The sequence below is a fragment of the Hibiscus syriacus genome, unplaced genomic scaffold (genome assembly GCF_006381635.1).
Source record: "Hibiscus syriacus cultivar Baekdansim isolate YM2019G1 unplaced genomic scaffold, ASM638163v2 tig00110580_pilon, whole genome shotgun sequence".
NCBI lineage: Eukaryota > Viridiplantae > Streptophyta > Magnoliopsida > Malvales > Malvaceae > Hibiscus > Hibiscus syriacus.
The window spans coordinates 679,773-706,597 of NW_024062791.1; the positions used below are offsets into that span (position 1 = coordinate 679,773).

The window sequence follows — 26,825 nt, forward strand, 5'->3', positions numbered from 1 at the left end:
TCACTAACTTAGAGAAAAACATACCTTTATTAAGTTGATAGTTGATAATTTGGGAGAGAAATCATTGAAAAATTATATAGAAATAAAATTAAGTAAAAAAAAAATAGAGATGGGGAAGGATGTCGTTGGATATAGGAACGGATGTCGCCAGAGAGAGTGATAGATGGAGATGGAATGAGTTGCGATTTAGGGATTTAGGTTATGAGTTGCTGCTGCTGCGTTGTTATATACCCAAAACATTTGTGTTGTGAAACTAAAACCTGTTGCGAATTTGAAATTCAGTTGCGAATTTGACTTTCGCGTTGCGAATTTGGAATATCGCAACGCGAATTTGGAAAATCGCATTTACATATTCGCGTTGCGAAATTGGAAACTGTGTTGCGAAATTGGAATTCGCATTGCGAATTTGAGATCGCGTTGCGAATTTGTTGGTCATTTTGGCAAATCCAAAAGAAGTTGATTAAATTCGTATATTATAAGTCATTTTTGGTCACTGAAGTTATTTTCTCAAAATTAAAAGGTATTAATGAGGCTCAACGAACGTGTGGGGACTCTTTCATCGGTATGGGGGAGACATGTGACCAATTAATACTAATGTGTAGTCAAACTCGAGGGTTTTTGTTGTTGTTGAAACCTAATTTGTCGGTAATAGAGATGAATACACATCGTACATTATGTTAGAACCATTAATAGATATGTTTTAACAATTTAAAAATATTTATCATTTAGCACAATACATTTAAATAATTATGTATGAATAGATACATAATCGTTTAAATAAACAGCATCTATGTAACTAAATTTCCTAGGAAAGTGCCAAGACAATCTTTTCGTTTCACTTGTACTTGGACTGGCCCTCGATATTTTAATATTACTCTTGTTGTGTTCAACGATGAAAGGTTGGGGAAAAAGGAATAAAAGGAAGCCACTGTGGGTTTGCTTCTTATCTCTATATAAACCTTGTCTTCCTGGTTTGGTTTCTCATCATTCCTGCACTTTCGTTTCAGGTTCAGGATCTTGATTTCCTTCACCAAATCATTTTTTTCAAAGCTCATAAAAGAATTTGCTGCAAGCAAGTGCTCGATCAGGTTGATTCCAAAATCTATAACTTTATTGTTTGCATGTTAACATTCTCCTTCTCCATGTTTAAGCTACCTGGTTTTTGATGTTCTTGGGATTTTTGGTTGTTTCTTAAGAAAGTATAAGCATGAAATTTGCAGGTTTTGATATTATACTGATGAATTCATACATTAACTTATCCCCATTACAACAGTGACAAGTATAGTAAATTGATCCGTTTTTGAATCAGAAGGGAAGAGATCATCATGTGGAAGCTTAAGATCGCAGAGGGTGTTGATGGTCCTCATTTGTACAGCACCAACAACTACGTGGGGAGACAAACCTGGGAATTCGACGCTAACGCCGGCACCCCAGAAGAGCGAGCTCAGGTGGAAGAAGTTCGCCAAAATTTCTACAAGAACCGATTCCAGGTGAAGCCTAGTGGCGATCTCATTTGGCGCATGCAGGTATCTTCTGTCTCTATTTTAAATATACAAATATTTCGGATGCCCATTTTGAATCCTCATTTGAAACATTTTACTCTTTATTCTTTGTCTGTTCTTTTAGTTAATTTTTGTTTCAAAATATTCTGGGATTTGTTAGGTTTATGTCTGTCATGCCACTGCCTTAAACGAAAGGCCAAAAGATACGATCTTAATAACAATAAAAAAACCCCCAAGTTTCTCTATTTTATTTTTCCTTTCTTTAAAGACTGAACCATCTTTATCTTGCTTTTAGAAGCCTATGAAATACTTATGAAAATCGGTTAATTATGAAGATTTTTTTATCTCATCTACTAAATAAAAACGGTCTTTTATTTATTTTTATTAACTCGTGTTTAGATATTATAACATATTTATAATTTTAATAATTATAATTAAGTACAATTATAAAGCAATTATTTTTTAGATATGTTTAATTGATAAAATACAATTATATGATAATTATTAGAGTCATGTTTAATAATACAAATTATAATTATATAGGTGTATGAATTCAAATTTTAAAAAAATATTAATTATAACTATGTATTAAATATATCATAACTATATACTTATACCTAGCCACATACAAAACTAATTATATAACTTTCTAAACTCACTTTAATGTTCTAAAGTCCAATGTTTAAACGTAAAAGAAAACAAATAGTTTATGATTACTTATTTGACATAAAGTAATTGATACGAAATAACTGGCATAAAGTCCAACGCTACTCTTTTTAATGACAAATCAAATATACATGTGGTACGAAAGCCAGGAAATAAAACGATTCACCTACACAAGGTCATGTTAGATACGTATGTGCTTATATAATTTTTTCATGGATTCTTATCAAATTTTGATATATATATATATATATAGTATATACTTTTATAAAGTTAAAAAATGTTATATTACTAAAAAAAATTAAAATTTAAAAATTATCAGACCTAAAAAGTACTTTATCTCCAAATAAAAACATCTCATTAGCAATAATACATCATAAAGAGTAGATGGTAGGTGTATGGAAAGGAAAAGAAGTTGAAAAAAATGTACAAATATAGTAAGATATTTATTAAAGTGATTTTACTCTTAAGAAATAGACTATTATGCTTTTCAATTTTAAATGTTATTATATATGTTTTAATTTTCAATCAATCTCGTGTTAATCAACTCAACAACACTAAATTTATTTTTGTACTAAAGTAGAAATAAAAAGAAGTAACTATATGTTGCACGTTGTGCATTTCTTGTTCCTTTTCATTTGCTCGTATTTTGACACGTATCTGGGGTTTTTTTTTATAAAAATTAAATATGAAATCATCATTTTAATAAAAAGGCAAGTGAAGTGCATTTGGTGTGAGGTGAAACGTTGTCAGCAAAAGAGGAGAAAAGAAGTGTGGAAGTTGCGACGACTTTGAAAATTTTACCTTGTTTCTACGCCGAACCACACCATGCATTTTTCTCACTCATTTTCAGTTTACTGTGTTTTATACGCATTGTATAGAATTTTCACAAACCTATTTTATTTAATATATTATATAAAGTAAATTTTATACTATTTATATTTAGGGTAAACTGCATATTTAATATCTAAACTATCAGTTTTGATCCGTTTTAATACTTAAATTTTCAATTTTTTTAAAACCACACCTAATATTTAATTTTTGTTTCATTTTAATACCACGTCGTTAAAAATTTAACACGTTTAGTACCTAAACTATCAGTTAAGTATGGTTTAGGTACCTAAACTTTCAAATTTTTCAAAGTTTAAGTTTTGATACTAAAAATGAAACAAAAACTAAACTTTATGTATGATTTTGAAAAAATTGAAATTTTAGGTACTAAAACGGATCAAAAATGATAGTTTAGGTACTAAATGCATAGTTTACCCTTATATTTATAACTTTTTTCTTTGAATAATTCCTATCTAGAGAGGAGGAAGAAAATTTTAATCTTATTGGGTATTAAACTCATAATCTAGGAGAAGAGAATGTCGATTAAAAACTTTTTACCACATACTCTAAAGATCGTTGACAATTATATTTATAACTTTCAAATCTATTATAATATATAAAATGGATCGGCTCTATCAATAGGGATAGGATCCTGTTACATAATGTAAAACTCTTTTTGTTTTACACAGATTTAGAACCGTTAGATGAGTGAAAATAGATGATCGATATTAACATTAAGAAATGAGAAGATATTTACTGGAAAAAAAATAATGAGTCAATTTCAACTATCTATTTTCACTTACCTAATGGTTTTAAATCTGTGTAAAACTAGAGAATTTTACATTGTGTGGAAGTGGATCCAAACTCATCTATATATATATATATATAATTTCTTCTTTATTTTCTTCTTGAAAGTTGAATTCGATAAGTTTAAGTGGGTAAAATTGAAAAAGGATTAGCTTTTTTCTTTTTCTCTTTCATTTTTTTGGTTGATTTATGACATATTCCCATTACTATTAACATGTTTGAGACAGGCTCCCGATGTCATTTAATTAATTTGTCAGTTAAATTATTTGGATAATAGTTTAAAAATATTTTTTAAAATAATTATAAGTACTTATATATTAATTTTAAAAAGTGATAAGAATAACAAGTTTTTCATTCTTTCAGAAAATTAGGGGAAAAAGATTTCAATCCTTTCAAAATAATTAAAAAATTATCAATTGACGGTTTAGTGGGAGGAAATCTTAGGATTAGAATATTTCCGAATTATTTCTCAATTCTTTTTAATTTGGTTTTTATATGATATTAGAAAATTAATTCCTTGCGACAGAAATGAAGTAATTATTTAATTTGGTGATCCATATCACGCGATGAGTATATAAATTTTTATTTACAGTTTCTGAGGGAAAAGAATTTTAAGCAAAGTATACCAGCAGTGAAAATTGAAGATTCTGAGAAAATCTCAGACGAGAAGGCCAAAACAGCACTGAGGAGGGCTGTCCATTTCTTCACAGCTTTGCAAGCCAGTGATGGTCATTGGCCTGCTGAAAATGCCGGTCCATTGTTTTTCCTTCCACCCTTGGTAAAATTCCTTCTCTTCGACTTGTCAATCAGCTCTTAACCAAATGCAAATGCTAATCTATGATGTTATCTACACAAAAATTGCAGGTTTTCAGTATGTATATTACTGGGCACCTTAGTACCGTATTCCCTGAAGAGCATTGTAGAGAAATCCTTCGTTATATTTACTATCATCAGGTGCATATTCTATATTTTGATATAATTGATGTATATATATCCAAGTACATTGAAGCATTTTTTTTACGAGTGTGATGCAGAATGAAGATGGTGGTTGGGGATTGCATATAGAAGGTCACAGCACCATGTTCTGCACCGCACTTAGCTACATTTGCATGCGTATTCTCGGGGAAGGTCCCGATGGCGGACTCAACAATGCTTGCGCGAGAGCTCGAAAGTGGATTCTTGACCATGGCAGTGTCACTCACATGCCCTCTTGGGGAAAGACTTGGCTTTCGGTGTGTATGCATGAATGCACATGTTTCACGTATTGACCTTTAAAATTTACCCATATTCAGATTGAGAAAACCAAAGAAATCATACAATGTGCTCTCTTTTTTGGTAGATACTCGGTGTTTTTGACTGGTCTGGAGCTAATCCGATGCCCCCAGAGTTCTGGCTCCTCCCTTCTTTCCTTCCTATGCATCCAGGTTTGCATGAATCAATTTCATTGCATCAATGTATATATCGATGAAAGACGTTCATCTGAAACTGTCCTTTTAAATGTGCAGCTAAAATGTGGTGCTACTGTCGTATGGTGTACATGCCGATGTCATATCTATATGGTAAAAGGTTTGTTGGACCGATCACACCTCTCATCAAGCAATTGAGGGAAGAACTCTACCTTCAGCCTTACAATAAAATTAATTGGAAGAAGATACGCCATTCATGTGCACCTGTAAGTTTATCTTTATTGTATACAAATTACAACCTGCAAAGATATTAAACTGCACTACAATTAAGTTCATAAAACATTGATAAACAATTTGTTGTCACAGGAAGATATCTACTATCCGCATCCTTTGATTCAGGATCTGATGTGGGATAGTCTATATATATGTACTGAACCGCTTCTTACTCGTTGGCCTTTTAACAAGTTGATCAGAGAGAAGGCGCTCCAAGTAACAATGGAACACATCCACTATGAAGACGAAAATAGTAGATACATCACCATTGGTTGTGTGGAGAAGGTAATTCTACGATCTTAGTCGAGTTTGTGAAAATTCGATCCATGTATGTATGGCTACTTGATTGCTAACCATCTGGTGCCACTGAATGGAGTAGGTGTTATGCATGCTTGCCTGTTGGGCTGAAGAGCCAAATAGTGATTATTTTAAGAAACACCTTGCTCGAATCCCGGATTACCTTTGGGTGGCTGAAGATGGAATGAAGATGCAGGTTTGTGCACATTCATTCTTTAAAACAAACCTATTTATTGATTGAATCGGTAACAATGAAAGATGTTGCAAGCATTAAAAACCTCCATGATTATTGGTATGCAGAGCTTTGGAAGCCAACAATGGGATACTGGTTTCGCTGTTCAAGCTTTGCTTGCAAGTAACCTCACTGACGAAATCGGACCTGTACTCAAGAGGGGGCATGACTTCGTCAAGAAATCTCAGGTTTAATATCAGTTTCATTCATCATGAAGTCACTTTCAACCTTTCCCATAGCTCATCATCGAGAATAATTGTTATCTTTCGATTATGACGAATAGGTCAAAGACAATCCTTCTGGTGACTTTAAGAAAATGTACCGTCATATTTCGAAGGGATCTTGGACTTTCTCTGATCAAGATCATGGATGGCAAGTTTCTGATTGCACTGCAGAAGGTTTGAAGGTAACTGATTTCTTTATTCTCAATCAAATGCAATACAAAAATAGATATACGACTGATGCATCTATTCTATATATTCATGTTGCCTTAACAGATATTCCTCTGTTTTGCAGTGTTGCCTGCTGATGTCCATGTTGCCAGCAGAAATTGTTGGTGAGAAAATGGAACCTCAGCAGTTATATGATGCAGTCAATGTTATACTTTCTCTGCAGGTAACAATTTTCTCACTCTAGATTTCAAGGATGCTTTTCACGTAGTTTAAGTTGTTCGTTTCGACAAGCTTAAAATGCTTCACTTGTTATATACAGAGCAAAAATGGGGGATTAGCTGCCTGGGAGCCTGCTGGAGCTCAAGAGTGGTTGGAAGTAAGTGCTTAAGCCATTGATGTGTACTCTGGTTGACTATTAGTTTTATATGTTAATGATGATTCCTTCTTTGTTCTTCTTCTCCAGATGCTTAATCCTACCGAATTTTTCGCCGATATAGTCATCGAGCATGAATACATTGAGTGCACAGCATCTTCAATCCATGCTTTGGTTCTGTTTAAAAAGTTGTACCCTGGGCACAGGAAGAAAGAAATCGAGAATTTCATCACAAATGCTGCTCGCTACGTCGAAGATATACAAATGACTGATGGTTCATGGTACGCTCTTTTCTGATTTAAGTGAACAGACCTTTTTATGATTGCTTTTCAAAAATCATTAGAGTTTAATTGTATTGAAAACTTAAACAGGTATGGAAACTGGGGAGTTTGCTTCACATATGGTACATGGTTCGCACTCGGAGGACTTACTGCGGCTGGCAAGACATACGCCAATTGTGCAGCAATGCGCAGAGGTGTTCAATTCCTACTTAGAACCCAAAGAGTCGATGGTGGGTGGGGTGAGAGCTACAAATCATGTCCCGACAAGGTAAAATCTTAAATGTCACAAAACCCTCAGTCCGAATGTCCTGTTCCATGTTTGGCATACCATTGGCTTAATCAGTAAAAATATTGATTGGGTTGGTGATGCAGAGATATGTGCCTCTGGAAGATGGAAGATCAAACTTGGTGCATACTGCATGGGCCATGATGGGTTTGATTCATGCCGGACAAGCAGAACGAGACCCGACGCCTCTGCACCATGCCGCGAAGCTGATAATCAATTCTCAGTTGGAAGATGGCGATTTTCCGCAACAGGTGCTGGCTAATTCATGTTGTATAGCTTACTTGCATATTTACAAGACTTCATTTACAGAAATCATTAGAAGCTGACAATTGGATTTTATTGTTATGAACAGGATATCACTGGCGTGTTTATGAAAAACTGCATGTTACACTACGCAGCATATAGGAACATTTACCCACTGTGGGCACTTGCAGAGTACAGAAAACGTGTTCCGTTGCCATAATGCTTTGCCTAAACCTCTTCAAACTTGTACTCGTCAAACACAAAACAAGTGGGTTATAGGGATTTGTTGCTTCTGTTTACTACTTTATTCTATTTTTAATTTTTTTTCTCACGTGAATGTAAGATGAAGCTTGTAAAATATTGTATTGACTAATGATAAAAAGTGATATAATTCTTTTTAAATGTATCAGCTTCGGCCACTATAACAGCAGTCTGAAAATTCTAATATTTAAAGTTTATGTTTTGAAGTTATATTTTTCAAAAATTATAATTATGTTTAATTTATTTTAAATAGAATCATAAAGTCATAAAAATGAAAATAAATTAAAATTTTAAAAATATTTTTTCCCAAAAATGTAACTTTTAGATTTTAATTTTTTTTTGTAATTTATTAGTGTTAAAAATAATTTTAGTTTTTAAATTTATCATGTAATTTGTCATGAGAAATTTAAAGTTCATGTAATTTTAGTTTTGTAGTTTACCGTAAATAAATAAACCTCATAGTTCATAACTTGATTCAAGTTGGTGTTCGTAAAAAACCCTTTAATTATAAAGTTCAACATATTTAGTCTACAAATTAAACAAAAATGATTTCTTATTGGATATCTGATGTGTTTTACGGATTGATGAAGAGTTGGGATTGAAATTCCAAAAATTGAAGTTAGATTTGAGCATTTATCAGTTGAAGGAGACGTTTATGTAGGAAGCAGAGCCCTTCCTACGCTGCTTAATGCTACTTATGAACATTATAGAGGTACCCATTCTCTGTTTTTCTCCATTATTCAATCTCTGGTAACTATTCTTTTTAACGGGTGACGTGTTTTTCATGTTTCATGGACCGCAGAGTATTCTCGGATCGGTCCGGCTTCTACCATCGAAGAAGAGAAAGATTGAGATACTCCAAGATGTTAGTGGAATTATCAAACCAACAAGGTAAAATTCCATGGAAAGTCCTCAATATTTTTATACTAGTGGAGTGTAATCATTGAGAAATTGCGACAAGCCAGCACTATTCAGAATGCCTTCAAGAGATGAAATTCTATTCCATGAAAAAGTATCCGTGAATTTTCCACGCAAAAATGTTAAGTTGTACTCCTTTGCTAATGAAAGATAATTTGAAGGATGAAATCACTAGCCTGTTATTTATCAATTAGTTTGTATGGAAATTAATAGGATGACCCTAGTCCTGGGTCCTCCAGGGTCAGGGAAAACAAAGTTGTTACAAACACTTGCAGGAAAGCTTGATCGTGATCTAAGGGTGAGTTTCAGAACAATTCTTCTTTTTCCCCCTTCAGGTATCGATAGCACTAGCTAACAATCTTTATCTGAAATATTTTTCCTTGGCATTGGGGAAGTCTAGTGGGAGAATCACATATTGTGGTTATGAAATGAGCGAGTTATTCCTCAAAGAACATGTGCTTACATCAATCACCATCACGTCCAACATGATGAAATGACAGTGAGGGAAACATTGGATTTCTCGGGACGGTGTCTCAGCGTGGCATTATATGTGAAATATTGAAGGAGGATCTCTGTAAATACTCATTTTGTTCAGGGTTTCATCCAAATTTTATTTGTGTTTATCTATATATATATATATATACTATAAATTAGCTTAAATATAAGAGATTGTTAGGTTAATTATTTAATTATATATATAGTGTGCATGTCATAGGTATATATATTATATTATTATTATCATTAGTTATGTGTTAATATATACATGTTTATATATATATATATATATATATATATATATATATATATATATATATATATATATATATATATATATATATATGTTACTTATTAGTTAGGATTATATATTATTATTAGTTATATTTATATGTTATATTATATTACTTATATAGGCTAATTATTAGTTACTATATTTAGTTATGCGTGTGTTTGTGTATATATATAATTTATTTATACGGTTATATTAGGACATATATATATGTATATATATAGGAGTGCATATATTATATTGTATATATTTATGGTTGTGTGCGTGTGTTCCACATGATAAGCGTATAATATATTATATATGTACATGGGTTAATATGGTTGTGGGCGTGTGTTCTTTATTATATATGTACAAGATTCTTAACCTTGAGGTCGTGGGATCGAGTCCCACGGAGGGCATTTCATAATTTGGAGGTCTCTTACGGAAGCTGCTCTCAACCTGATGTTGGGGGTAGCCTACTATCTTACCTCCCCCTTACCCCATATATATGGGAAAAAGGGACAGCCATATATTACACATATATATGTGAAGAATGAACATTAAATAAATGCTAATTTGTATTAAATATGCTTTTACAAGCCCAAAACAAAATGCCCAAGTATCATGGCCCAAACTGCTAGGGTTTGAAAAAACCCTAGCTCCCATCGAGCCCCAGAGCCGCCAGATTCTAACCCTCGGATGGGAGAAGGATCCAACAGCTTAGATGGTCGCTCAAGATTTGATGTTAACTGTTGGATCCAATCAATGATCCAACGGCTCAAATCCCAGCCGAGAAATGCCAACCGTCCGGATCCCATGTGTGAGACACACGCACGTTGCTCCAGCAGTCACGCGCCAACGCTTGCAGCAGCAACGTATGTCCCCCTACCACATTCCCTCTGCCATGGCAGTGACAGGGGGGCAGAGCCTCCACGATGCAAAACTCCAAAACGACTAACGGGCTCCTCGGAGCCCTTAGATCATTCACGTGACCATATCAACGGGAAAAGAGATACCTTTCCCTTTGTCTCCCTCACATGCAAGCAAAAACAAAACAAAAATCAGAAAAAAGAGCAAAAAAGAGGGGAGAACTATATAGCAACCAACAGAGAACAAAAAAAAAAAGAGATCATTTTTCATCGTCAGCAGACACAAAAAAAAAAGATCCTTATTTTCTCGCCTCAGCAAGAGCAACAAAAAAAGTCCTACAAAAAACGAGAGGGGTTTCTTTTATGAGTGAGCCGAGTACCCAAGAAACACAAAAAAATAAAATGCAAAAGCCTCACCTTCCCCGTCGGAAAAGGACCGCTGCCATCCCCTGGAGTCAAAATGCCGCTAAGTTGAAGGTAACCCTTCTTTTGAGTGTATTTTGGGGGTTTAAAGGGCTATCTCGTCGGGACCTAGGTGGTTTTGGGGTTTAGGTCTAATAGGAGGAGTGTTAGGAGAGCACTTAGCCCCTCGTCGGAGCCCCTAAGCGTCGGCGGCCATGTGGTCGTGGATTCAAAGGAAAAAAAGTGAAGAAAGAGAACGGCGTGGGGTGGGGGGGAAAGAGTTTGGGTTAATGATAGGATGACAGGTGCTTAGGGTTTTTTAGGGTTAAATTTGGAGAGTGGGTTAAACCCTAAGAGGGTGTTTGGTTCAAGGATTGTGGGATTCCCGTGGGATGAGAATCCCACATTCCCATGTTTGGTTGGTTAGGAATCTCATTCCCGGTAATGTTTTATTACCAATAGTATATTTTTTTGGGTATATTATCGGGAATGTCATTACCTCCCTTCACTTAGGTATTGTAACATTACCGGCGTTTTGGACTAAAATGCCCTTAAATTTTTATTTTTTTTCAAAAATATACTTCTTCTATCATTAAATAATAAAAATTTTACGAATGTTAAATTACAAATTTATGCTTAAATTATTTTAGATTTACAAAAAAAGTCTATAATTAAAATTTTATATAAAGTTCAAGGGTTAAAAAAATTTACCCTTTCATTAAACCTTTTTTATATTTTTAATTTTGTAAAAAATGTATATAAATATTATGAATTTAATTTTTTAAAGAAAATATATAAATATTTTACAATTTGTAATATTATACAAATATATAATAAGGACAATTTGGTCAAATATACATTCCAATAATCTTTTATTCCTTTAATTAAACACGGTAATCTTACATTCCTGCTAAACCAACCAAACACAAAATATAACATTCCCAGTAATCCTATTCCCTGGTAATCTTTTATTCTCACTGGTAATCTTACATTCCGTGAACCAAACGTACCCTAAAAACCACCGTTTCGTTTGTGGGTTGGGATTGGGTCACCCGTTTGCGTATGGGTTATTTATGTAAGGGATCCTCCATCTTTGTTTCAATGCATTTTAGTCCACATATCGAAGTTTTTGATTTTATCACAATGCTTTTCGATATTTAATTTTAGTCCCCATTCTTAGTTATTTTAAGTTTTTACTTATTTGTAAATTTGACATGACATTTTCAAAAAAAATTTATTTTAATCTCACGCATGTTTATGGGTTTATTTCGATTTTAGTGCCTGAAATATAATTTTTTATGCTTCATGACCTGACGTTTGCCTAGCTTATGGTTTTGACCTTAGATTTACGTCCCTTTTATTTTGGTCACTATGTGATGTCCCTTCGTGTATATATCTGCTTATTTATGCTATGTTTTATTTCCTAAGCTATTGATGTGTTACCTGCTGTGCGTGTTACTTGTTCGATTGTCTAAACCTAGCACGTGTTTAATATATATATTTATATTATATATTATGGTTCCTATTATGCCATATGACATGTTTTCTTTCTTTTCTTTTATGATAATAAACATGTAAATATATATGTAGGGTAAATGTATTTTATGTTGTATTTAGAAGATTTCATGTGTGCACTGATACATGTATATGCGATTCATCTTGGTTATATTTGGTGTGTGTTAAGTATGATGCAGCATATTACGAAATTAATTGGTCTTAAATATACTATGTTTATATACGCCCTCTAAATCTCATTTAATCCAATCTAAACAAAATAATATGTTATTTAATTTAATTTTATGTGTTTATATAAGTATGTTTGTTCATACATATAGGTTTAGGTATTATTTATCTTTTCAAAATTAACATGTGCAATACCTTCATTAGCATAACTCGATTTGATTTAAATAATTGAATTAAGGGTAATACTTTTTCATTTTAGGGTTGTTATGAAATGAATGTCTTAAGGTATAAGAAAATTACTTTCAATAATTTTAAAATGAAAGTGTATCCTATTAAGTGAAAACCATGAAAATTTATCACACCTAAAATTTGGGCACGAGAGAAAAAAGAAATGTCCGTCTATTTAAATTCATTGAAAAAATATCGTTAGAACTTATAAAAGGTCATATCTCGATGTCTTTAAATAATCGATCATCCTTCTTCTTTCTAAAATGATTGGTAATTGTTAATTTATTTTGATTTATTTTATCATTATTCATGCATTCGAAATTTGAATTAATAATGAATTTTTGAATGGAATAGTAATATTTCTTTTATTTCAATTGGATTAAGAACTGACTACTTTAAGGCATGAGAGGTCGTTTCTTCTCGATTCTCGATAAGAAATAATTAAATATCACAGTTTTTCGTCCTAAAATTCAAGGAATTTCATTTAAAGGGATCTTAAATTAAATTCGAACTTGTAAGTTTCATTGCAAATACAACTAATTAATTGACTAGGTACTAATTTAGGGCTTTATGGGGGCGTTAACACTTCTATGTGCGTAATCAACTCTCAAACTTAATTTTTTTGGAAAGTAGACCTAAAAACGTTGCTTTAATAAAATTAAAATTAAAATTAAATTTTTATTAAAATGACGGTTTTTTGGGTGTCCAATCACACCCTAATCAAATATTGGTGGCAAATACTCAAATCATTTTTTATTTTAAAAGTAAACACCAAAATAATCGAGAAAGAGTTTAAATTACCTAAATTGATCAAGCCGGATCCTGAAAATGACGTGTTCATGAAAGCAACAGATATGGCAGGGCAACAAACTAGCTTGGTTTCAGATTATGTTCTTAAGGTTTGGTTTTCACATATTTCTTTTATTTGTCCATTAAACGCCAATCCAAGCATATTTACCCGTTTTATGAAATTTTCAAACTGATACTTGGATTAGAAATGTGTTCGGATACTCTGGTCGGAAACGAAACGCGTAGAGGTATTTCTGGTAGTGAAAAGAAGCGTTTGACTACGGGTATGCTTCTACCACAAGCTGAGCTTCTCGATACACTTATAAAAAAAGTTACCATTCACTCTACCAGCATGTCAAAATTGTACTCGATATCAAGTATACTTGTAATGTTAGATTCGTAGCCTAGGTATTCTCAAATTAGATATTGCCAGTCTAATAGTTTTTGTTTGCCTGAACTGCAGGAGAGATGTTGGTTGGTCCCGCGAAGGCCTTCTTTATGGATGAAATATCGACGGGGCTGGACCGTTGTACTACATATCAGATTTGCAAATTCATGAGACAAATGGTTCATATCATGGATGTAACCATGGTCATTTCACTTCTACAACCAGCACCGGAGACATGATCTGTTCGACCACATTATCCTACTTTCAGAGGGTCAAATAGTCTACCAAGGTCCCACTGAATGTGTCCTTGAGTTCTTTGAATACATGGGTTTCAAATGCCCTGAAAGAAAAGGAATTGCAGACTTTTTGCAAGAAGTAACTTCCAAGAAGGATCAAGAACAATATTGGTTCAGAAAAGACCAGCCTTATAGTATGTTACGGTTTCCGACTTTGTGCAGGGCTTCAACTCATTCCACATTGCGCAACAGCTCGAATCAGATCTTAGGGTTCCTTATGAAAGATCAGTAGCACACCATCATGCATTAGTTACAGAAAAGTATGGCATTTCAAACTGGAAATTGTTCAGGGCATGCTTTGCAAGTGGTTGCTAATTAAACGTAACTCATTCATGTACATATTCAGGATCATCCAAATTACGATCACGTCAACAATTGCCATGACCGTGTTTTTTAGAAAAGAAATGCACGCAGGCGATTTGCAAGGCGGATCGAAATTTTTAGGAGCTTTGTTTTACAGTCTAATCAATGTGACGTTTAATGGTACGCAAGAACTTGCAATGACAATTTCCAGGCTTCCTGTTTTCTATGAACAAAGGGACTTCTTGTTCTACCTTCCATGGGCTTTTATCCTTCCTATTTGGATCACCAAGATCCCATTTTCATTTCTGGAATCTGGATCTGCATCACATACTACACCATTGGATTTGCTGCAGCTGCTGGCAGGTGTCCACATTTTTAACAATCATCGTTCTCACATTCTACAAAATTAGTAGTTTCTTGAGAATCATGGACATTAGTTTCTTTTATCTAATAACTCTTTTCCTCTATATATTCAGGTTTTTCAGACAGTTCCTGGCATTCATAAGCATTCATCAGATGGCTCTATCCCTCTATAGGTTCATTGCTGCAGTAGGAAGAACACTAGTCATCGCCAACACTTTGGGTACCTTCACCATGCTAATAATTTTCGTGCTTGGAGGTTTCATTGTTGCCAAAGGTAAGTAATTCATCTCTATTTGCCTTAAAAGTTTTGCAGTCAAACCAAGCAGTAAGCAAAGCATAGCAATACGATATTACTAATGTCAAAAATTAATTTCTATCATATGTATATAATTGTTTCAATATATCCTTTTGATGTATATATTTAATATTCACTTGTTTTTATATATAAGTTTCTGCTTAAGTTCAACATTGGTAACCCTTTTTCTAACGACAGATGACATTGATCCATGGATGACGTGGGGCTACTATTTGTCACCAATGATGTATGGGCAAAATGCCATTGCCGTGAATGAATTTCTTGATGAGAGATGGAATACAATAAGATTTCTTCATATTCATATATATATATATATATTATAGCATGGATGCATATCCAATTATCCATGTATAAACACTGGTTAGGCACCTGCATTTTCTTGACCTTATTGTATTACTGTCATAACCGTTTTTCAGGTTGAACAATTATTTATTGTTTTTAAAATACAGTTACGACTTTTAATTTTAGAAAATTCAGTGATTTGGAATTAATTTGGATAAAATTGAAAAGAGTCGCCATCAACCTTTGGATTAGGTAGGTCGAACACCTAAAAACGTCTTTTTTAAAAAACAATTTTAAGAAAAATTATTTTTTAAAAGACTTACCAGAAGTTCATTTTAAAGGGTTCGGGAGTCGATTACGCGTGAGGAAGGATTAACACCCCCACAGCGCCCAAAATTAGTACTGTGTCGTTTACATATCGTCGTAAATGGTAAAAAATATGAATCGAATATAAAGTTAAGATATGATCCATTTATTAAATATTAATTAATTTGCTTCAAATTAATTAATTAATTTATAAAAAATTCTTTAATTTGAAAAGAAATCTCGACATTAACAATCCTTTATCGGGAAAGTTATTTCATCTGTTTCTTATTCATAAAGAAATATTCATCCTCATTAAATTTTTAAAAAAACGCAAAGAGAATATAAATTATCGACAATTTACAAACAAAATAAATTGCTACATACAAATGCCTTAAATCATAAAAGATTTAATTAATAAAACAAACTATATTTGTTTCAAATCTCATTTTGTTCGAACATCGTATCGGATTGTACCCCTTTGCACAAATGATACTTTCCATGTCCGTTCTATAAATCAGTATTCTTGAAATTATTCGAGTAAAAAATATTAATAAATAGAGTAAAAAATAATGATGAAAAATAAATTGAAAATTTTATATATATATAAAAATATATGTATACTTATATGAAAATAGATTTAGTGCAAATACGATTAATTTTTTTATTATATATATATATATATATATATATATATATATATATATATATATATATATATATATATATATATATATATATATATAATAAACCTTAATATGCATAAATATATAAAGTTGCGTCATCATGCGTGTAAGTATGGTTGATGGTTTTAATTTATATGCGTATGTATGCTCATTATATATGAAAGGATACAAAAATGTTTAATAAATATATATGGCAAACACGTGTGTATAATATAGCATATGCAAAACAGGTAAAACTATAATATAATATACACATACATATGCGTACAAATATGTAAAGGACTAAAACAAATAAATAATAAAAAAAATGGAATCATTGCAAACTAAAATTCAAACATATGAAATTAAGCAAACTTGATAATTTAAAGGATCATAATCATATTAATAGCAACTTAAAAAACAACAACCCTTACAACAATCAGGGTATTAATCAGAAATATTAACAGCGAAGGTACTAAAAATGCAAATAAACCATAAATGACATTTAGTATTAAAATAAAAAATGTAACAGCTAAGTGCAAAAAATTCGAAATATCCTTAAAGAAGAAACATAGGAAAAGAGGGACCAAATGCAAAACAAGAAAACAATACACCCATAATAGAAAACAAATTCATACTGCAGTCAGAATAAAGGATCTACAATTACAAGGACCAGGGGTTTATATAACCCTTTTTTTTATAACACTGGGCACGTCAATACCTTTTTTCTGATTTTTATTTTTTTATATTTTTTATGTTTTGAAACTACACCGTTTTGTAAATTGATTAAAATAGGGTTTATCTTTTCTAACCCTTTTACCCATTCACACTACTCTCAGCCGTATCTCTCTTCTAAACTCTCATTCTTCTTCATTTTTTATTTTTCAAACCTTCAAAAATCCCAAAACCGACCCCTTTCCTTTGAAACTCGAAACTACAACTTTAAAAACGGGAAAAAAATTACCTTCGTGATGGGGTTCTTCTTCTCCGGCGAGGGCTTCCAAAAATAAGGTAAACTTCTTTTTTTAGTTTTTTTGTTCGAATCTCTGTGTGAAATTGCCTCTATGTTTTTTTTATTCTGAAATTTTGGATTTTTATTGATAATTTTCGAATGGTTTACAAGATACCCTTGTTTGCTCACTCAAATCTTTTTCTCTGATTTTTTCTGTTCGAATGGATTTTCCCCGTGTTTTTTTTCTTTCGAATTTTTTTTCTTTTATTGCTCTTTTTTTCCTCCAATCTCTCTGTTTCAATCTATTTTTTTTGTTCCTCCCCTCCTCCCCCTGTTACCCCTCAATTTATTTCTTTTCTTCTTCACTGAATCCTTGTCCTCTTGCATTTTTTCTTTGCTGTTTGGTGAAATGTTGATGGGTTTAGGTATAATAATATCCTCTTTTTGACTTTGGATCACTGATTTGCAGATGGATGTTGATGGACGTGATCTCCATATGGCAATATGATATTGGCAATCGTGTTCGGATTCTATTTGTTCTAGCCCTTGAAGCGGTACGTGATTACGTGGAAGTTCATACACCATGTGCTCTGTCCTTAACCGCCTATTTTGCTTCAGTTTAAGAGCTGTGGTCAAAGCTGCTTTTGAATTCAAGGCAATTAAAGCATTTGAGACAATGCCACCTTCAAACATAAGATTGTTCTCTTCCAAATCATTGATATCTAGCTTGATTATATGAATTCCATCAGAATCATATTCGATCTCAGCTTTATCAAACTCTGATTTACGAGACTCTGTGAATAGTGTCGATGGAGCTTCGAAAGGTTCTTCAATCGGGTCAAGCTCTATTTGGGTTCCAGTGGGTCTAGGTTGAGTTGATGTGTTGGTCACTGGGATAACTGTATTGGGCCAACTTGGGCTTGAATGCCTGCAAAATAGTGTAACACAAGTAAATAATAATAATAATAATAATAATAAGAATAATAATATTTTAATAATATTTTTTTGACCCGGACAATTACTAAATGTGATATATGCAGAAAACCAATGACACCAAATTTCATGCAACTATAGTAGGAAAACTTCTTCTAAAGCGTAGCTTCTTTACAGAAGATCATTGGTTCTGGATATGTGTTGTTGCACTGTTTGGATTTTCTGTTCTCTTCAACGTTTTATTCATTGTAGCATTGACTTACTTGAACCGTAAGTTACATTAGTAGTTTCATTTTTACTCAGTACTTCAAACAGTTTTTGTATGAATTGAATGCCGAATCTGGGTTGCTTTCTTATGGACTCAGAATTTTGTTCATCTGCATGAATTTTCGATTTTGACAAGTGATTCCTTTGTGATTCAATTTTCAGCTCTGCATGATTCGAAAGCAATCGTTGTTGATGAAGATAAAAATGCGAACAAGAAAGAGTCATCCTCTAGAAAAAAACACAAAAGGTTACTTCAAAACTCAATGTAGAAAACAATTCTTCCTAGATGATGCTTTGCCTTAACTTTTGTGAATGATTGTAGGAATTGATTGGCCAGTGAGAAATTCTTTGGATACCACATACATTGCAGACCAACCAAGTAGAAGCGGAATGGTGTTGTCTTTCAAACCCCTTTCACTTGTATTCAACCACGTCAGCTACTCTGCAGATATGCCTGCTGTAAGTTACTGTTTCCTCAACAATTCACATGTTATTGTATGATATCAATTTCATGAGCCAAACAGTTAAGGTGAAATGTTGTTTTTCTTTTTCTAGGAAATGAAGAGTCAAGGTGTTGAGGAGGATCGTCTTTTGTTGCTACAAGATGTTAGTGGCGCTTGTAGAACTGGGATATTGACAACATTGGTAGGTGTCACTGGTGCCCGGAAGACAACCCTAATGGATGTATCATCAGGAAGAAAAACAGGGGGATACACTGAGGGAAATATAAACATCTCCGGATATCTAAATAATCAAGCTACATTTACTCGTGTCAGTGGCTACTGTGAACAAAACAATATCCACTCGCCTCTTGTCACGGTCTACGAATCTCTTCTGTACTTAGCCTGGCTTCGTCTTTCTACGAAAGTTGACACCAAGACAAGAAAGGTTAAATTATTTGTTATAAAATAACCTCTTTTTCTGTTGTAATTACCTAGAAAGGTTTAAATTTGATTCTCTGGACTATGCACAAATGTTCATTGAAGAGGTTATGGAGTTGGTTGAACTCTCGACATTAAGGAATGCTTTAGTTGGCCTTCCAGGAGTAGATGGTATTTTGATAGAACAAAGAAAGAGGTTGACAATAGTGGTTGAATTGGTTGCTAATCCTTCTATCATCTTCATGGATGAACCAACTTCCAGACTTGATACCCAGGCTGCTGCAATTGTAATGAGGACCGTGAGAAACACAGTTGATACAAGGAGAACTGTTTTGTGATCGATTCACCTGTTGGGAAATAAACGAGTAATTTTCCTATAACCAGATAAGTGAGAATACGAAATAAAAGTGAAAAAATAATACACGAAATTGATAACAGAGTTCATCCAATTATGCCTACGTTTCCGGACTGCTGCAGATTTTTTACTAAAGAGAGAAAATTTACAGGTGTTTACAAAACACTCACTAATCACAAAAAAACTCTCTAGTATTGGGAGAAAGAAATGATTATGGATGATTTTGAAAATAAATGAGCTAGGGTATTTATAGTTGAAGCTTAATGACTAATCTTGTAAATACCCTAAAGTGTGCAGGGATTAAAATGCATTTTCCCCATTTTTATTTTTAATAAAAAATTGGGGCACCGAATTGTTGAAAACGTGCATAGGCGGTGCCCCCCATCCCACCATTGTTAACTTTACAATCTCCCACTTAAAGACTGATTTTAATCTGTCTTCACTCTTCGATCAATGCAACAACATTTCTAGTCTTGTTACTCTAACATGCCAATTGAAGCTGAACACAACTTCAGTTTGTCCGTAGTCACCGTCTTTGTCAACATGTCTGCCGGATTTTGAGCTCCACTAATCTTTTCAAGTTTCAAAATCCCATATTCCAGAAGAGACCGGATAAAATGATACTGTAATTGTATGTGCTTCATCCTGGAATGAAAAGACGGATTCTTTGCTAGATGGATAGCACTTTGACTGTCGCAATACAAGACATTGTTTTCTTGTTTCTTGCCTAACTCTTCCAAGAAACTTTGGAGCCAAACCATCTCCTTGCTGGCTTCCGTAACAGCGACATATTCTGTTTCAGTTGTGGAGAGAGCAACTATCTTCTGTAGTTGAGAAACCCAACTCACTGTAGTACCTCCTAGAGTATAGACATACCATGTAGTTTTCATTCTGATGTCAACATTTCTGGCTAAGTCAACATCTACATAGTCTGTCAGTATTGTATCTCCACCTTTGAAACAAAGTGCTTTGTTTGTGGTACCATGCAGATATATGAGGATCCATTTGGCTACTTCCCAGTGTACCTTGCCTGATTATTCATGTACCTACTAACAGCTCCCACTGCATGAGCAATATCTGGTCTAGTACAAACCATGTCATACATTAGACTTCCAATTGCTGAGGCATACGACACCTTCACCATGTGTGCACGTTCTTCCTCCGTCTTTGGTGACTGTTCTTTGGAAAGTATAAAATGAACACCTAAAGGTGTACTTACTGGTTTAACATCTTGCATGTTGAACCTGGAGAGTACTTTATTGATGTACTCAGCATGTGATAACATCAAAGTCCTCGACTTTGTGTCTCTCTTAATCCTCATCCCAAGAATCTGCTTTGCAGCGCCCAAATCTTTCATTGCAAACTGCTTCGACAATTTTTGTTTCAAGTTTATAATCTCTTGCATGTCTGAGCCTGCAACGAGCATGCCATCAACGTACAATAATAAAATAATGAAGCTGTTGTCGAACCTTTTAATGTAGCAACAATGATCTGCTTGGCATTTGGTAAAACCACTGCTACTCATGAAACTATCGAACTTCTTGTACCACTGTCTAGGAGCTTGTTTTAAACCATACAAGCTCTTCTTCAACCTGCATACCAAGTTTTTCTTGCCTGCCTCTATGAAGCCTTCTGACTGCTTCATATAGATTTCTTCCTCCAAATCACCATGAAGGAAAGTTATCTTTACATCTAACTGCTCAAGATGTAAATTCTCTGCAGCTACAATTTTCAACACCAGTCTGATTGTAGACAGTTTTACGACTGGAGAGAAAATTTCATTGTAGTCAATATATTCTTTTTGTTGAAAACCTTTGACAACCAATCTTGCTTTGTAGCATTTTCTCCCATCATGCTTTTCTTTGATCCTGTAAATCCACTTGTTATGGAGCGCTTTCTTGCCTGGTGGTAATTCATCTAATTCTCACGTCTGATTTGACATAAGCGAGTCCATCTCATCTTTCATGAAAGACTCCAACTTGACTGAATCCTCCACCTGCATTGATTCATCATAACACTCTGGTTCACCATTGTCAGTCAGCAATAAGTAGTGCAAAGAAGGTGAATAACGCTGGGTTGGTTTAGGAATTCTGGATGAGCGTCTCAGTTCTGGTGTGCATGGTTGTTCTTGAACTGCTTCAAGACTGATCTGAACATCATTTTCAGAAATCTCCTCAAACTCAGTAAATTCCTTTGTTTCAGCTTCAGTATTGGAGCTACTTGATTCTATGGTTGACATATCTTTGTACATCACATTTTCATGAAAAATGACATCTCTGCTTCTGATGATCTTTCGATTTTCGTAGTCCCAAAACCGGTAACCGAACTCATCACCACCATAACCAACAAAGACACATTTATTGGACTTGGCATCAAGTTTACTTCTTTCAGCAGAATCTATGTGTACATAAGAAATACAACCAAACACTCTTAAGTGTGGGGTTTATTTCTTTTCTGCTCCAAACTTCCTCTGGTATTCCACCATCCAAAGGAACTGAGGGCCCACGGTTGATCAGGTAAGATGCAGTGTTGATAGCTTCAGCCCATAGAAATTTAGACAATCCGACATGTATCCTCATGCTTTTGGCACGTTTATTCAGAGTTCTGTTCATGCGTTCTGCTATGTCATTCTGCTGCGGTGTCATGGGAACTGTTGTCTCCATCTTGATCCCATTGTCAGACCTCAACCGCTTGACTTTCAAACCAGTCTCATTTTCCACCATGGCCTTCCATTTTCTGAAGGTATCAAATTTTCTGAAGGTATCAAAGACTTCTGATTTCTTCTTCAGAAAATAAACCCACACCTTCTTTGTAGAATCATCGATGAAGGTAACATAATATAGTCAGTCTGTAAGATATAGAACTGGAGATGGTCCCCACACATCAGTATGAACCAACTCTAACTTTTCTGCCTTTGGTGTCTTGTCAATCTTTGCAAAACTGACTTTCTTTTGTTTGCCAAAGATGCAATCCTCGCATAGTCTGGCATCTACATTCTTTAGATCCGGCAGCTTCCCTTTTGACAAAAGTGTCTTCATTCATTTCTCGCTCATATGGTCAAGCCGTTGGTGCCATATGTTTGATTTTCTATCAGCATCTGCTACTGTAATGATATTCTCTAAATTTGAGGTTACATAGAGAGTATCAGTCTTCTTACCACGAGCAATGACGAGTGCTTCTTTGGTAATCTTCCATTCACAACCTGAAAATGTTATACTATATCCTTCTCCATCAAGTTGTCCTACAGAAATTAAATTTCTTTTGAGACCGTGAGTATGTCTCACTCCTGTCAGTTTCCAGGTGGTCTGGTTTGACAACTTTAATTGGATGTCTTCTTTTCCGACGATCTTCAAGATTTCATCATCAGCTAGATGAACCTTCCCAAAATCACCACTAACATAGTTCTCCATGATTTCTTGGCATGGGGTGGAGTGGAAAGATGCCCCTGAATCCAAGATCCATGATTCAATTAGACTGTTGACGCTTAGAATAATGGCATCACATGTCTCCTCTGTCATGTTGGCAGATTTCTGTGCTCCGATATCTTTCTTCAATGCTCGCCAATCTCTTTTAAAGTGACCCTTCTTGCCACAATTATAACAGGTAAAATCTTTCTTTACCGTTCTGGATTTCGATCTGCCACGATTTGAATTTCTTTATGAAGTTCTCCCTCTAGACTCCGTGTGCAAGGATGAGGAGGTTGATGCTTTACCCGATTCTCTCCATCGAATTTCTTCACTCAATACCAGATCCCGAACATCGTCGAATTTTAATTTGATTTTTTCGACGAGCTGCTGACTGTTGTAACAGTAGCATTCCAGCTGTCTGGTAGAGATGATAAGAGAATTAAAGCTCGAACTTCATCATCGAATTCAATTTCCACGGAACTCAACTAGGTTGTGATTGTGTTGAGTTCATTTAGGTATTGAGCCACTGATGCCCCTTCTGCCATCCGCAAATTGAATAATCGCCTCATCAAGTGAACTTTGTTTGAGGCCGATGGCTTCTCATACATACTGGAGAGAGCCACCATAAGACCCGCTGTGGTCTTTTCCTTTGCTATGTTGAAAGCAACATTGCGGGATAGCGTCAGTTGGATAACTCCGAGGGCTTGTCTGTCGAGAAGAGCACAGTCTTCATTCTTCATGCCCTCTGGTTGCTTTCTTGAGAGAGGTTGATATATATTTTTCTGGTATAGAAAATCTTCAATCTGCATCTTTCAAAAGCCAAAGTTCGCACCATCGAACTTCTCAATTTTCACATTCCCTTCGTCTGCAGCCATCGCTCCCACTCGAATATGGCTTCTTTTGGATCGTTTCTGATAATTCTTGCGAACCACCGTGTATTAGAACACATCCGTCGATAAATTCGTATCGCCGACAAATTTTTTACTATTCACGAACTTCACTCTTTACGTGAATAGTAATGAATAGTAACCTCGCAAAAAAATTGACAAAATTCACAACAAAAAGCTCTGATACCAGTTGTTGGAAAATAAACGAGTAATTTATCTATAACCAGATTAGTGAGAATACGAAATAAAAGCGGAAAAATAATATCCGAAATCGATAACGGAGTTCAGCCAATTATGCATACGTCTCCAGACTGCTGCAGATCTTTTACTAAAGAGAGAAAATTTCCAGGTGTTTACAAAACACTCACTACTCACAAGAAATCTCTCTAGTATTGGGAGAAAAAAATAATTTGGGATGATTTTAAAGATAAATGAGCTAGGATATTTATAGTTGAAGCTTAATGACTAATCTTGTAAATACCCTAAAGTATATAGAGACTAAATTTCTCCATTTTTATTTTTAATAAAAAAATTGGGGCACCGAATTATTAAAAACGTGCATAGGCGGTGCCCCATCCCACCATTGTTGACTTTACATCACCAACTAGCATAGACATTTTTGAGTCTTTTGATGAGGTATACAGACTTTCAATTTGGTAGATTCCTGTCTCAGAATTTGCTGCCTATGTTTCCCTCTTCATCATTACGTTTTGTATTACTCATTTTCAACTTACTATTTTATTTGTTCAGTTACTGCTGATGAAAAGAGGAGGGCAAATCATCTATGCCGGACCTCTTGGTCGCAATTGTCTCCATCTTGGAGAGTATTTTTTAGGTGAGAATTCTTTTTATAAACCAACAATGTGAGAAAATTCTTATTAGACTGTTAAAACGTGTGATCTAATTGCATTGTAGGCTATACCTGGTGTTCCAAAGATCAAGGAAGGATGAAATCCAGCAACATGGATGCTTGAAATAAGCTCTCCAGCAGTTGAAAGTCAGCTGAATGTGGACTTTGCAGAAATTTATGCTAAATCCTCACTTTATCAGTATGTTCCAATACAACGGCAAAATTAAGGCGAATTTAATTTTATCTGGAGTGGTTTAAGGAGTACTAATGGTTCGATTTAACCTCCTCTTTATGTTTGAAAAACTCGCAGGAGGAATCAAGAACTTATTAAAGAGATAAGTACTCCAGATCCAGGCTCCCAGGATCTCCACTTCCCAACCAAATATTATTTACCATTCCTTTCTCAGTGCAATGTTTGTTTCCTGAAACAACACTGGTCTTACATGAGGAACCCTCCGTAGAATGCCATCAGGTTCTTCTTAACAATTGTCGTAGGCATCATGTTCAGCCTTATCTTCAAAGGACAAAAAATGTAAGTAATGTGTTTCTTTTTAATTTATCAACAGAGCAAAGACTGTTTCCATTCATTATATTAACCATCGACAGAGCAAAAAAACAAGATGTTCCGGTCAAGATATACATGAAGGAAAATTTGGGGTTCGAGTATCAGTTCCTACCTGTAGTTGCGGTTGCACACATCGGTTGGTGTCTGCTATTTTTGTTCGTCTTTGCCTATGGCATCAAGTTCCTTAACTTTCAAAGGAGATAAATGACTAGCTCCCGTATATGTTAGTTGTAGGATAGAATTATGTCACAACCCACTGACCGGTGCCGCATTATACCGCAGGAAAATGAGAATACTTCATCTGTAATGCCAGATTATCAACGTAGTACATGATACAAGCTATTGTTATCTTACAAGTTCTAATCATCATATAATTTATAAGAACAATTTACAGTTTATTCCACTGAAATTAGTTTACTTTCATGTAAATCATAATATTTTAATTTAATTAAATTATATCACTTACTAGTTTTTATTATTAATAATTTAAAATATCACAAATTTAAAAAAGATCCAAAGTTTTATTTATGTTTAAAATTTATATTTTTCCAGAATTATAATTATGTTAGTTTATTTTTTAAAAAATAAGAAATATAGAATCATTAAAAATAAAAAAAATCAGAAAATTATAATTTTCAGTGATTTTATATTTTTTAATATTTTTAAGTTTTTATGATTTTATATGCATGACAACTTTCCGATAAAACTGTGTTATATTTATAAAATTATGGGTAAACTAATAGATAAAATGATATAACATAATAAATTGAGAAAAGAAATAGTGCATGGTCAAACTAAGCATTTAAATAAAATATAGGATCGCAAGTCAAGTGGTGTCCGTGGTAAAAGAATTATTGTTAGTCTTTGAAGACCCGAATTCGAGCACTACAGATATCAGGATGTGATGCGTTGTAATTACTTCAGATTAATACAAAAAATAAAATATTGGAAAAAAATATATCCAATGAATACAATTGGTGCGATGCTAACAATGAAAAGTATCCAATAAATGATGTATGAACGTATTGCGTTCTAATCAATAAATCAAACTCTTTTCATCTAATCAATAGTTCTTAAACTCCACTTCGACAAAACTATATTAATAAATAAATGTTTATTCCCTTCCCTGTCTGTTCCGTAAATAAATTAGTTGTTTCATGAATCTATATACTGCATTTCACCAACATAAGGAAAACAACAGAGACAAGAATAAAGCTCATAATTTCTTCCATGTCCAACTTGTTTAAATTATATATTTTTAGTCCGTCAAAAAGATCCTATAACCTGTTCTTCAGAGATTTGCCTTATAT

General features: G+C 34.0%; 1 protein-coding gene, 1 long non-coding RNA gene and 1 pseudogene across 3 annotated transcripts; all 3 read left to right on the forward strand.

Annotated features, from left to right (window-relative positions):
- The first annotated feature begins 856 nt into the window (after positions 1-856).
- Positions 857-7,826, forward strand: LOC120133460 (beta-amyrin synthase). 2 transcript variants are annotated; one of them, XM_039150039.1, is made up of 18 exons: positions 857-930; positions 1,008-1,088; positions 1,313-1,526; positions 4,396-4,581; positions 4,668-4,757; positions 4,838-5,035; positions 5,143-5,227; positions 5,309-5,475; positions 5,576-5,767; positions 5,862-5,975; positions 6,080-6,199; positions 6,295-6,417; positions 6,528-6,626; positions 6,723-6,779; positions 6,867-7,057; positions 7,148-7,325; positions 7,430-7,594; positions 7,696-7,806. In XM_039150039.1, the coding sequence occupies exons 1-18, from the start codon at positions 893-895 to the stop codon at positions 7,804-7,806; spliced, it is 2,409 nt and encodes an 802-aa protein (XP_039005970.1). In that variant the 5' UTR covers positions 857-892. The 2 variants fall into 2 exon arrangements, with proteins under 2 accessions (XP_039005970.1, XP_039005969.1); XM_039150038.1 differs by having other exon boundaries at positions 858-930; positions 1,310-1,526; positions 7,696-7,826.
- A 418-nt stretch (positions 7,827-8,244) lies between these two features.
- Positions 8,245-25,719, forward strand: LOC120133420 (annotated as a pseudogene).
- On the forward strand, positions 17,177-18,002 carry LOC120133462. Its single transcript, XR_005517102.1, has 2 exons — positions 17,177-17,429; positions 17,840-18,002. It is a non-coding gene; the product is annotated as an uncharacterized LOC120133462 (long non-coding RNA).
- Positions 25,720-26,825: the final 1,106 nt, after the last annotated feature.

Bases quoted from the DNA above. Each gene is read 5' to 3' on its own strand.
- LOC120133460 (XM_039150038.1), top strand. From the start codon at position 893: ATGAAAGGTTGGGGAAAAAGGAATAAAAGGAAGCCACT. The intron at 931-1,007 runs GTGGGTTTGCTT...CTTTCGTTTCAG, and splicing joins AGGAATAAAAGGAAGCCACT to GTTCAGGATCTTGATTTCCT. The intron at 4,758-4,837 runs GTGCATATTCTA...AGTGTGATGCAG, and splicing joins GTTATATTTACTATCATCAG to AATGAAGATGGTGGTTGGGG.